The following is a 13,973-nucleotide window of genomic DNA, read 5'->3' as shown; positions in this document are numbered from 1 at the left end:
GAGAAGAGAAGCAAGTTGGAACCTTCTGGAAAGAGAGGAATTCTTGTGGGCTACAACGAAACCTCCAAAGCATTTAGAATCTACATTCCAGGTCAAAAGTATATTGAGGTTAGTAGAGATGTTACTTTTAAAGAAGACATTGCATTCAAAAAGTCCAAATGTTCAAGTATGGAGATTGACAATGAAGTTCATGATAATCCTCAAACTTGGATATTGATCATGATACTGAGATTCAGAGGGAGTCTACAGAACCTGAAGTGCATGATGATCCAGTTGAGCCTATGGATCCTACTGATGGGCCTAGAGATATTACTGTGAGCAAGAAGAGACCCCTTTGGGCAAGAAACACTATACAAGAGGCAGAAAAGTTTGCAGCTCCAAGTGGCACATTCAGAGAAAGTAGGAGACCTCAGAAGTTCTCCAACTATGTTGCATTGATGTGCAACATCATTGAGACTTGACCTTCCAGCATTGAAGAGGCCATGAACCAACAAGCATGGAAGAATGCTATGGATGGAGAATATCAGTCTATCATCAAGAATGATGTTTGGGATATTGTGCCTAGACCCAAAGGTAAGTCAGTTGTATCTTCCAATTGGTTGTTTAAAATTAAACATGTTACTGATGGAAGTATTGAGAAATACAAAGATAGGTTTGTGGCTCGTGGCTTTTCTCAAAAGGAAGGCATAGATTATGAGGAAACCTTTGCCCCTGTGGCTCGATATACTTCTATTAGGACTATCATTGTTATTGCCGCAGCTAAGGGATGGAAGTTACATCAGATGGATGTAAAGACAACTTTTCTCAATGGAGTTATTGAAGAAGAGGTTTACATAGAGCAACTTGATGGCTTCGTGATCCATGAGAGAGAGTCTCATGTATGCAGATTGAAGAAAGCATTTTATGGCCTTAAGCAAGCTCCCCTTTGTATGAAAGAATTGACAAGTACTTGGTAAGCTTAGGTTTTTGTAAGAATGATGCTGATCCAAATCTTTACTTCAAGGTATTCAATGGTCAGATGTTAATTTTAGTTTTATGTGTTGATGATTTATTTCTGACTGGAGAAGATCATCTCATTCTTAGATGTAAGAAAAAACTGACTTCAGAATTTGAAATGAAAGATCTAGGTCTCATGCATTTCTTTCTAGGGTTAGAAGTATGGCAAAGACCTAATGAGATTATTCTAAGTCAAGGAAAATATACCATTGATATTTTGAAGAGATTTGGAATGTTAGATTGTAAATCTCTATCTACTCCTATGGAATCTAACTTGAAGAAGTTGAGTGAATCTACAGCTAGTTCAGATCTTGTGGATCCTACTGAGTATCGGCAGTTGATTGGATCCTTGATGTATCTAGTTAACACTAGACCTGACATTTGCTATGCAGTGAGTGCTCTCTGCCAGTTTATGTGTGAATCTAGACAGATTCATCTAGTTGCAGCCAAGCATATCTTGAGATACTTGCGCGGCACAGTTGGATATGGATTGAAGTACTCTTCCAACACAGTACTAAACTTGGAAGGTTATTATGATTCTGATTGGGCAAGAAGTGTCACTGATTGTAAGAGCACTTCTGGAGTTTGCTTCAGCTTGGGATCCACTATGATTTCCTCATGTAACAGGAAACAATCTTCAGTGGCATTGAGTACTGCAGAAGTAGAATACATTGCAGCATGTGTGGCAGCTAGAGAAGCAATGTGGCTTTGAAATCTCCTTGCAGGATTGTTTGGACAATCTTGGGAGCCTATAGTTATCCATAGTGATAACCAGAGCTATGTGAAGCTTTCTGCCAATCCAGTATTTCATGACATAACAAAGCTTGTGGAAATCCAGTATCACTATATCAGGGATATGGTGCAAAGGAATGTTGTTCAGCTGAAGTACAACATTGATGAGCAAATAGTAGATGTTCTCACCAAGCCTCTTGCTCGAGTGAAGTTTGCATACTTTGGAGATAAGCTTGGAGTTGTGGAGAATGAAGCTCTAGCTGAGAGGGAGTCTCAGCATCAGTTATACATTGAGATGTATCTTCCACCCTTTGCGAGTAGGCATGGTGGTAATGCACTCTTCTTTGGGAGAAGTTTGAGGTGAAAGCCCTCTTCCACTCTCCGCGAGTAGGCATGGTGGATCCGCCCTTTGCGAGTAGGTGTGGTGGATGTCATGGATGAAATTCCATGATGAGCTTGTTCATCCTCTGGGAGCAGCTATGGTGAACGTCATGTTGAGATAACAATGGACACTTATGTGCCCCACCCTCTGGAAGTAGCCATGGTGGTAGTCACTATGTGAACCTAGTACATAAAATGATAAGTGGCCTATCGGCCTTAGCATTTTGGCATATAACCCTATTTGGGCGATGGGTGTAACTTGTATAACTGGCTGTTATATGTAACTTGTAATAATGATATGGGTCAAGACCTATTCATATAACTTGTAAAGCATTTGAAATTATATCGTATCTTGGCGCCAAAATACACAAGGTCGATCAAGGGTTATTGTATGTGTCATCTCCTATATATGAAAGGTGATTTGAAGATCACAAGCAATCAATCGCAAGCGAATTATCACTCCCATATGCGACTGATCTCTGCACTTGCGAATCTTCCTAGAGCAGCAAATACTTGTCTCTGCATCAGCAAATTTGCCTGAGGTGGAGCAAACCTATGTTACTGCTGGCGAGGTCATTCTAAGACTGAGCGAACACTATCCTGGGCTGCCAAACTTGTCTGACTGGGCGAAGTATCTTAGGACTGTCGAATTCAGTCTCAGATTAGCTTACTGTAACAGCGACCTGCATATACATTCAGTCTTCTATCTTCAAATAAGTTTCACTCTAGTTGATGTGTGCCCTAAAGGAGGGTAAAGATTGTAATCTGCTACTGTGTTTATTCTAATCAGATCTGAGACATTTCTTGCTGGGTTGTTCACCTCCAAGAGGGAGGTTTTCCCAAGGTATCAGTGTGTTATGTGTTGCATTTGTGCTTTCTGTCTTTACTTTCAGTCTGATTGCTAAAATTAACATGGTTGACATATGTTTTTTTCCACCACCCATAGAAAATAATACTTTTAGTATTGTAAAGAGTGTGGTGAAAGCTAGGTGGCCATTTTTAATTTTTCATGATCAAAGGTAGCTACTTGCCAATCACCTCACTTGGCCAATAACCACAACTTACCACAAAATGATCAGGCAATAACTCTTCTTACACTAGTGCCCTAGTTAGTATGACATTTTGGCTCCCTTTTATTAAATGAAAAGTGCAGGGGCAACCCCAGGAACCAATTAAGGACTGATAAATAATCTATACCACCCTTCTCTATAAGAATTTATGCTTCAAAGATTTCTTGAGAGCAGGGACTTGGTAGTACAATGCAATTAGTCATTCATGATTCATTACAAATATAATACAAGATAATGTCATTTAAAACTCATTGTAAAACCCTCCCATTTGTAAAATTGTGGGGATGAAAGAAGTTGGATGTTTTTAAAAATCTAATTTCAGCTATTCATTATGATACCAAAATTTCGTTTGCCTTTAGGTGAGTATGCAGGCCTTGTGCATTCATGAGATTGAAACTTTCATAAATAGTGAATATTTTTGTTCATGGGTTCTTGGTTTGGCATTGAGGATAAATACTATTTTCCAATTTTTATTTCTTATCTGTCATTAGTAGAGTATATGTAATTTATTTTGAGTTGTTTTTGCAAGGGAATGGTTGACAGCAATAGCTTTTTGAGCATAAATCTTGATTATGAGTATCAAACCCTTAATTTTTAGATGAGTTTAGAACTTTTCATATCTACATCCTAGTTGAGGGTAGGCAGTTTTGAATGGTATAATGGGGATTGTTTCAGTGCAAGTTTTTGGTTGTACTATTTTCTTCATATTTATCTGAAGGTGGAGTTATTCGTGCAGCTTGAAACCCTCGAGAGGGATGACTTGGCATCACGTTTGATTCTGAAGGCAACTTCTGCTTCTATTGGTCGATTGCTCCTACCAGACTCAGAAATCACGATAATGGATGTATGTTATTCTAAGATTCTTTTTCATAGGCTGGTATTGTTAAATTTTGTAAATTTTCATTTGAGTCTTTAATGTATCCTGTGTTTTGCAATGCTTGGCAACTTTAGTTTGCTATTTTATGTTTCTTGGTTCCCTGCATCTCATTCATATGTCTTCTTGTCTGTTAAGTCTGATTTCACATCAAGTCCTTAATGCTAAAAGATGTTTTGTTTCAAATTTATTGAATGAATAGAAGCAATATAGTTTATTTAATTAACTGCTTGATACAGAGTGTCTTGGTAACCTTCTAATATTCCCACTTTATCAATACACTAGATTAGGATCTTCAATATTGCTGATCACATGAACTTTTTTTTACGAGGGTAAAAAGAAGGCATATATTAAGTAAAACTCAAGTGCAAGAACCATAGAGATCCAGATGGCTGTTGGCACCACAATACACAACAGAAGGAGAATCCACATGGGGTTCCTACAAAACCAGTTAACAGGAAACATAAAGAAGTATTTCTCATCACATGAACTTATTGGTTTTCCAGTGATGCTATTAATATTCAGTGTTCCACGGAAACACATTTCCCCCCCACAGGCCCAAGTCCTCTTGTCCCCAAAACCCGTCCCCTTTGTCCCCGAAGCCCGTCCCCTTTGTCCCCCCATCTCCCCGTCCCCAACGGCCGTGGAACAATGTTAATAATCCTCCCCATGGTGACCAGTTTTCATCCTTAGTGATCTAACTTTTTCATGAGTGTACAATTGCTAATTTGATGGCTAAGTTGACAGTTCTCGTGCAAAAACAGGTTTGGGTTCATAGGTTGTTCTCTCTCTCTCTCTCTCTCTCTCTCTCTCTCTCTCTCTCTCTCTCTCTCTCTCTCACACACACACACACACATGTATGTATGTATGTATACATGTATACATATATACATATATATGTATGTATGTATATATAGTATGTATACATATATACATATATACATATATATGTATGTATGTTTATGTATATACATACATGTAAGTTGAATGACAATACAAAATTTAAAATGTATTTGATACTTGATACTAAAAATAATCTATATAACATAATTTAAAATACATTTTATAACATTCAATGTTATATCAATAATCTATTTGTCAAATCATAACTCAACATCTAAGTATCAAAAATCTACATTTCATTTTACGAATTGAAAAGATATTTGATAATTCAATGTTATATCATATGTCTATATGTCAAATCATTACAAAATATTTTGATCTTTCGAAGGGGTGGAGTTCTGCAACCAAGGACGAATACGAACAGTCCTTGGCGGCAGGTCGACTCTCGATCCGGGGGCTCCCAGACCTAGTGGGAAGCCCCCGCATTTACTCCTGCTCGTGCCTCCATTAATGGAGAAGAACACCGATGGGGCTGGAATTAATACCCACCAAAACACCAACGGTGGGAAAAAGACATTTCGCCAAGCTGTTCAAGGGATCTGCATGACATTCCCAAACAAGGCGAGATTCGAACCAGAGACCGCTCATGATGCAGCAGCAAGCCAAGCCCGCGAAGAAGGTGAGGTTGCCTCGGCTTCAAGAGTTGTCATTAAACCTAATTCTTCCATGACTGATTGCATTTCTAAGGAAATTTCTAGGCTTAGGGATTCTGCGATATTTTTAGCAGCCCTTAATGTAGATAGGATCCCATCCAGACAATATTTGAATAGATGGTTTCAAGATACTTGGTGTATAAAATTTGGAATTCATTTTTCATTCTGTAGAATGTTGCAAAAAGGGTTATTCCTTATTTTTTTTAATGATAAAGAAATGCAGAGGAAGGTTATCGATAAACAATTTTGGAATATAGGAAACGCTTGTTTTAGGGTCATTCCCTAGACCCCTCTTGCATGTAATGAGGAAGTCATGGCACTCTCTAACCCTAAATGGGTAGTTATAAAAAATGTCCCCCCATTCTTATGGAACTGTATCGCAAAAATTACCGAACCTCTAGGCAAAGTAATTAAAATTGATTCTTCTGCTGCATTATTACCCCATATGGATGTGAGGGTACTCATTGCTTTCAACCCTGGCTCAACTTTCCCCTCTGGAATAGATATATGTATTGAAAACTAGTTATTTTCATGTCCCTTAGAGTATTTGGGGGGAATTAATGCATGTCATAAATGCAGAAGAAGTGGGCACTTCCTTAAAAATTGCCCTCTGATGGGAGGGAAAAATGGTACCTCTTCCAAGAGAACCTCTGTTCGAAACCACCTACACCCGGCCTCGGAAGACCCCTCGAACCCTAAGCAGAATGCCCCTACTCCTCACCCATTACACTCTGCCCCTTCATCTCTCGACCCATCCATTAATACTCATCCTATCTCTATTGAATCACTACCCCCATCTGAACCTACCCCCGCACCCTGTCGACCACAAGATTGCCCTAATCCTTCCAGTGCTCCTCCCTCGATTGCCGAATCCTTACTCAAGTATCAGTTGGCCTTGAAAGAAGCTAATTTGGCTACCAGTGAGTCTAAGCCACTGGAAGCTGATGTAGTTAAAGTCTCCACTAATAAAGGTGGACCCAGAACTCAAAATGCATAGCAAATTGTCCTGGAAAAATTGAAAATGGCTGCAGAACACAGAAAACAACTTGAACTATCATTAAGTAACCAAAAAAAGGAGATTGAATCTTGTACCATGCCCTTCCTCCAAGAGTTGAGCGAAGGGGAGGATGGTGGTGCTCATGTTACCACCAATGCTACTGATGTTGTTAGTCATTCCCCTCAAGGGTCTGAATGTAGGGGTAAATATGACCCTACTGGGGAGATGAGCATTCCTCAAATAGCAAATACTCCCTTGGAGATTGAGGATGGGGGTGAGACAACACCACACCCCACCAAACCTCCTGAGAAGACATCTGATAACACTGATGGGGAGATAGGGCTTACCATTCCCCCTTCCAACCAACCTCTAGAGAATGATCATGGTACTGGACCTGGGTTGAAGTCTGATGAAATTATGACTACCAATAATGATGGGGATAATTCATTTTCCCTTGATCTTAGAGCTTTTGATTTTGGAACTATTAATGGGGGAGAAGACATTGCTGGTAATAAAACTGAAAAAAAAAGGAGGAAAAGATCTCCTAAAGCCACTAAAGAGACTACTATTAGGAAAGACTCATTGGGACCTGAGCAGCTCTCTGAACTTAGGAAGAAAAGAGGTAGACCACTCTCAACAGTGGCCTTTGATGCTAGTCACCTTTCTAAACCTGAGGAATGGCCTAAGTGCTTCGAGGGGTTTAAATCCCTGGTGGACGCTCCTGAATTAACCTCCTAATGCTGAAAACCATCTCATGGAACATCAGGGGACTAGAGGCCCCTGACAGGAAATATGTGGTAATTTTTTTTTTAAATATGCACAAAGACATTGATTGCCTTATGCTCCAAGAGCTAAAATCAGTGGGATTTACCCTAGAAGTTGGTCTAAAATCCATCTGGAGGGAGGCCACTCCCTTCTACACCAATCACCCTAAAGGAAAGGGTGGAGCTACAATCCTATTAAACCCTAAATGGGCGAATAAAGTTGCTAAATGGGGACAATCCCCTTGTGAAAGGGCACTATGGGCTATCATACATAATGACAATTCTACCTTTGGCATCTGTTCAATCTATGCATCTAATGACTACCGAGAAAGAGGGGTGATGTGGGAATGGCTTGCAAAGTTGGAAGACATCCCCTGGCTCTTGGGAGGAGACTTCAACATGGTAATTAATGCACAATATAAACAAGGAGGAAACAAGGTGGAATGGAAAGGTGCTGAGAGAATACGGTGGGAAAGGATGGTTAACAAGATGAGACTGATTGATCCGTTAGCAGGAAAGAAGGGAGAGCATAAGTCAATATGGTACACCTGGTGTAACCAACAATAGTATAATAAGAGAGTCTACTGGAGACTAGATAGATTTTATTTCAACAAAAACTTCTTCGAAATTGTTAAAAATGAGGAGGGTGTTCAATATGCTGTCATACCATACACACTATCAGATCATCATCCTATTATGATTGGGTTAAAGATAACTGATAGTAGAGTGGCCCCACCAAACCCTAGTTCGAACTTTAGAATGAACACTAGTCTTCTAAAGGATGATGACCTGAAATGCGCACTGTGTCTTGTCAAAATGTTTAATAAATATGGCAATAGCCATTTGTCCAACATTGATAGATGGAACCAAAATGTTAAAACCTAGACCTCACTTTGCCAGGTTGTGGGTAAAAAGAAGGCTAAGGATGCCAGAGCCTCTGAGATACAATTGCATAGTGTCCTCCAAGTGGTTGAGCTTGATCTTCAAGGGGATCCTGAGAACGTATCACTCACCAATCAGCTAGTTAAGGCCAAGAATGATCTTAGAAGATTGCAAAATCAGAAAATCAAAGGATGGAGAACTAGGGCTAAGTTAAACTGGTTAGATACTGGGGATCGAGGTTCTAAATTCTTCTTCCAGATCCTTAAAATGAAACAAGCAAGAGAGAAAATAGACACCATGTGGGAACAGAATAAGAACCTCTCTGAGCCAACTGAAATTTTAGAGTGCTTTGCTCAGTTCTACAAGGATTTGTTCTCTGCGGAACCAGTTAGGGAGGAACAAGATAATGCTAGAAAGATAGTCATGTCTTTGGTCCCCAAACTTCTTGATGAGGAAGATAGTAAGATGCTTGAAATGACTATTTCTAAAGAAGAAATCAGGAAAGCTATATTGGCCCTCAATAATGACAAATCCCCTGGCCCTGATGGGTTTCCGATAGAAATCTACAAAGAAAATATTGAATGGGTTGTTGATGATCTTCACTCTCTATATATTGAGGCTATTCACATGAGATCCCTGGGAACAAACATTAACCAAGGTCTGATCAAGCTTATTCCTAAAGAGGGTGACAAAACCCTAATTAAAAACTGGAGGCCTATTACATTGTTGAATTTGTCATATAAAATCTTAGCGAAGTTGACTGCATGCAGATTGGAGAAAATCTTACCTAAGATTATCAGGGCTACTCAAACAGAGTTTGTCAAAGGACGGTATATACTGGAAAACCTAATCACCTGTTGGGAATCACTCCATTGGGCAAAGGAATCAGGGCAAAATGGAGCTATGTTACTCATAGACTTCGAGAAAGCTTATGATAGAATAGAATGGGAGTATATCATTTAGATGCTTCAATCATTAGGATTCCCCCTTGGATTTTGTAAACTGGTCAAAACACTATTATGTGATGCCAATGCCTTTGTTGAAGTAAATGGGATAAGGTCTTCCAATTTTACACTAACTAGATCTATCAAGCAAGGATGTCATTTAGCTCCAGCCCTATTTGTTCTAGCTGTTGATGCAATGTTCTACTTACTTAAAGACTCCTCTATCACTCCTCCTATTAGGGGCACATCCTTACCTAACAAAAAGGAAATCTGCAATGTCCAATTTGCTGACGATACTGCAATTTTAATTAAACTCAAGGAAGAAAATCTTGCTGCTCTGCTGAAAAATATAGATCTATTTTGCCTAGCTTCTGGCAGTAAGATAGCTATGCACAAATCCAACCTCCTTGGTTGGGATGACAACCCCCCGGACTGGCTTTCAAAACTCTCTCTCAATTGGCTGGGCCCTACCCAGATTGTAAAGTACCTAGGTATCCCTTTCTCTGTCCTTCCAAATTTAAAAGAAATGTGGGAATGGGTAAGGAATAAGATAGATAAGAAGCTCTCTAAATGGAACAGGAACTTTTTGTCATTGGCTGGAAGATTTCAGGTCTGTCAAAAGATATTGGCATCATATAATATCTATTTCTCCTCTGCTTGGCTATTTAGAAACTACCAATTCAATCATATCCAAAAACAGATTAGGGAGTTCCTATGGTCAGATGGAAAGGGTGCTAGGAAGCAGCATGCAGTGAAATGGGAGTGGTGTACTATGCATAAACTATTTGGCGGGATGGGGTTGTGTTGTGACCATTTCACACATCGCCCCATTAAAATGGGGACCCCCTCTTTTTTTGCTCGGTTTTGCCTGTTTCTCTCTCTGCTTTTAGGGTTTTGAGTAGGTGAGTGAGTCGTCTGGATTAGGGTTAAGCCTTAAGGTTTCCGTTTTGATGATTTTAAGCCAGAATCCAGTCCAATTTTGAGAGATTGTTGAGCTTCCTCCCGCAGGATGCAATTTTGAAATAGGATGAATTGTCAAGGGGTCAAGTAAGTCTGTCTAGGTTCAGTCGGAATTTTGAATGCAAGTCCGAAATTTTGCCTAAGTGTTAATGATGGAATTGTGAATTTTTGTCCAGGTGATTTTGACCAAATTTTGGAAATTTTGATAATTGATCCCAGGCATCGGAAATAGCTTAATTTTGCCTTGTGAAGTGACTGAGGTCCTAAAATCTTGATATTTTAGCCTGTGGAAGCAAAATCGCTCCTGTCCCTCAGCCAGGGACCAAGGCGAAAATCATAATTTTGTGCATCTTGGTTATTAATTTGTTTCATTTGTCTTATGCAGGGTCGCCAGGAGATGCAGTTGAACGTGAATTGAAAGTTTTGAAGATTTTGAGTTTTACAAATGGCAAATTTTTGAAGTTTGAGGCCAAATCGCTCCTGTCCTTCAGTCAAGGACCAGGGCGAAATGACTCACTTAGACCATTTTGACCTCATTTTGATCAAATTGAAGCGTCAAGGACGTAATGGAAGGTGAAATCAACATGATAGAGCGCCAGGATTGAGTCGTTTGCAATGAAAAGTTGAACATTTGCCCTCAAGGACAAAAATCGCTCCTGTCCCTCACTGAAGGACCGGAGCTTGTTTCTCAAAATTTCACTGTCCTTGCAGGATCAAGACGATTTTTGGATTGGAAGAGATAAAGGGAGGCATGTTCTGTCCATTGAATATAATTTGAAGAAATTTACAAACAAGGAAATGTGCCAGGAACAAAAATCGCTCCTGTCCCTCACTGAAGGACCGGAGCTTGAAATCCAAAATTGCCTTGTCCTTGAAAGATTTGAATGATTTCGCGATTTGAGAAGAACAAAGGAAGTACATCTTATCAGTTGAATATAACTTGAAAGTACCATAATGAGGAAAATTGGCCCTAGAAGCAAAATCGCTCCTGTCCCTCTACCAGGGACCAGGGCGAATTTTAGTGATAGCTCCCGTCCCTCTCTCAGGGACCAGAGCGATTTTCCTTATAAGACAAGTTTTTGGCGAAGATCAAGTAAGTGTTAAGTTTGAGGCAAGCAAAGGGGGCGTAACGAATCCATTGAAGATAATTTGAAGATTGCAAGACGCCAAGAGAAGCTCATATTGTCCTAGGCGCTCCTGTCCCTCTCCAAGGGACCAGAGCGATTTCTTCCTTAGACAAATTTCTCGCCAAGTTGAAACGAATTCCATGTCAAAGGTGAATGAAGGAGAACATAATGAGCCCATTGAAAATAAGTTTGAAGGTTGGCAAAGCACGAATGAGCCTACAAGTGAAGGTTCGCTCCTGTCCCTCAGCCAGGGACCAAGGCGAAATCAAGGTTATTTAATATTCCCTCCAAGTTTAAAATCACTTCAAGTCAAGGTACAAGGGGGCAATGATGTTTGGAACGCCTCGAAGAGAAATGAAGTTGCAAAGACCGCAAAATGTGATGAAACTGCCCAAGTTCGCTCCTGTCCCTCCCCAAGGGACCAGGGCGAAATAGTCAAATATGCTTAAACTTTGAAGGCCACTTTCGTTTCATACGTTCAAGAAGGAATAAAGGACACCATTTCACGCCTTGAAGACAATTTGATATCAATATGATGGAGGAGTTGCACCATAGACTAAAGTTCGCTCCTGTCCTCCAGTCAAGGACCAGGGCGATATTAACTAGACTGGTCATTTCTTTCAAAAACCACGTCAAGGCGAGGTCGCACAAGGTCGAAAATGTCTTTGAGAGGATGATAAGCAAGGAACCAAACGTCAAAAAGTGACTAACTTGAGCTAAGAGGCAAGTTCGCTCCTGTCCTTCAGTCAAGGACTAGGGCGATATTCATAAAATCAATCATTTTTCTTCCTAGATCACATCAAAGCAAGGTTACACAAGATCCGAAATGTCATTTGAAAGGTAATGAACAAGGAGTTAAGGTTAAAAGATGACAAATTTGAGCTGGAATCCAAAGTTCGCTCCTGTCCCTCACCAAGGGACCAGGGCGATATTCACTTGAATATCAAATTTGCCTTGTAGAAGACAAGCAAGTATGCGTGGAATGAAAGAATAAAGTTGTTACTTGCCTTGTGATATAAATTAGTGATTAAAGAGGCGAAGACCAAGGAGTAAATGCAAAGTTCGCTCCTGTCCCTCACTAAAGGACCAGGGCGATAATGATCTTAAGAGGCATTCATCTACAACATTGAATCGATCAAATTCAAGATTCCCAATGAAGATGCCAGTTTCAACTTAGAGGAAGTGGTTTTGAACGTAAAAGGCGAGAAATTCAAGAGCAAAATGCTAAATCACTCCTGTCCCTCTCCCAGGGACCAGAGCGATATGGTTTGTATCCCTTACATCTCCCATGTTTTGGCGCTAACATCATTTTCAAATTGCATTAAATGCTAAATTTCGATAAATCTTGGTATTTTTTAATTAAAATTAGCATTTAATGGGTGTGCACAAGGCATTTAATTTTAATTTTGCCTTTAAAAATCGAAACTATTAAATACGAAGGCATTAAATTAATTAATTATTATTTTAAATAAATAAATTGGGGCGCTTGGGTTTTATTTTCCATATTTTAACAAAGTCGGCCCCTATTTTTATTTAAAATTTGTTTTTTATTTTGCCTTATTTCCAAAAGTCGGCCTAGAGGTAATTAAGGAGGTAAGCGCTTATATAAAGGGGGTGTGATATGGCATTTTAAAACATCATTCAATCATCCTTTGCATGCGATTTGGAGAAGACAATTACAAGGTGCGAATTTCATCAAGGAGAGGTGCGAAATTTCCATTCAAAGGGGAGTGCGAACTTGGTTTGTGTTCAAGTGGAGCGAATTTGCCATCAAGACGTTGAAGACCCCAAAAGTTGGCGAAGTTGACAAGGAAGGCGCCTTTGCTAGAGGAGGATCGCATTGATACTTCAAATTTCGATTTTTACCTAGGCGAATTTCCTTATTTTGCATTTTTAGAGTTAGCTCTCAAGTGAGGTATGGCGAAGTCTTCCCTTGTCTTGAATTTTGAATGTTGATCGTCATTATCTTAAATTTTGAATTTTGAAATTTTGAATTTCCTGTAGCTCAATCGAATTTAGGAAATGATAACTCCAAGACTTATCATGAAGTTTCCTAAATTCAATCTCTAATCTAATCTATGTTTATATATTGCAAAATCTATTACTTATTATGAAATGTTGTGTAGGTGTTACGATGGCGACCCCGAAGACGGGAGCATCCACCAGTCGTCCAGCTCTCATGAAGGAAGATCAAAAGAATGAAGAATTGGAGACCAAGATCGCGTCTAAGTGGAGCAACATTGGAGATACCAACTTGGGCAACTTCAGTACGAAGAAGTTTCGAGAGGTCCCTTACATTGGCAAGCCATCACCTGTCGCCAGGAGGATAATTGAAAGTGGCATCATTAAGGCGGCCGGCTTCCCTCCAGCAATCCAGTGCCATGAGTTGATGATCGAGTGTGCTCGCCATTATGATCCACAGTCCAAATCGATCGTGTCCAAGGAAGGAAACACTTTGGCTTACCTTTCAGAGGAGGCTATAAGTGAAGCTTTTCATCTGCCAGAGCACAGAGATATGATCTACAAAAGCATAGAAGGAGTCAAGTCCATGTACGAAGATGATCCAGACACTTGCCTAAGTATCATCAATAAGAACTGGTTACTCAAGAGTCGTCCTCGCTTGAGCAAGATCCCGAACACACCACATAGGATTGACTTCCAGGAGGAGTACAGAGATTTGATAACAATGC

At 39.8% G+C, this 13,973-nt stretch overlaps 1 protein-coding gene across 3 annotated transcripts in view; it reads left to right on the top strand.

Annotated features, from left to right (window-relative positions):
• LOC131041733 (uncharacterized) overlaps nucleotides 1-13,973 on the top strand; it is a 166,270-nt gene that overhangs the window by 120,819 nt on the left and 31,478 nt on the right. For all 3 annotated transcript variants that reach the window (XM_059210823.1, XM_059210822.1, XM_057974924.2), the window contains exon 7: nucleotides 3,916-4,023. In XM_059210823.1, coding sequence (XP_059066806.1) covers nucleotides 3,916-4,023 — 108 coding nt within the window. The remainder of the gene's footprint in view (nucleotides 1-3,915; nucleotides 4,024-13,973) is intronic.

This window comes from Cryptomeria japonica, chromosome 8 (assembly GCF_030272615.1).
Source record: "Cryptomeria japonica chromosome 8, Sugi_1.0, whole genome shotgun sequence".
NCBI lineage: Eukaryota > Viridiplantae > Streptophyta > Pinopsida > Cupressales > Cupressaceae > Cryptomeria > Cryptomeria japonica.
Note: the sequence above shows the minus strand (reverse complement) of the source record. Positions and strands in the feature narration are given on the sequence as shown.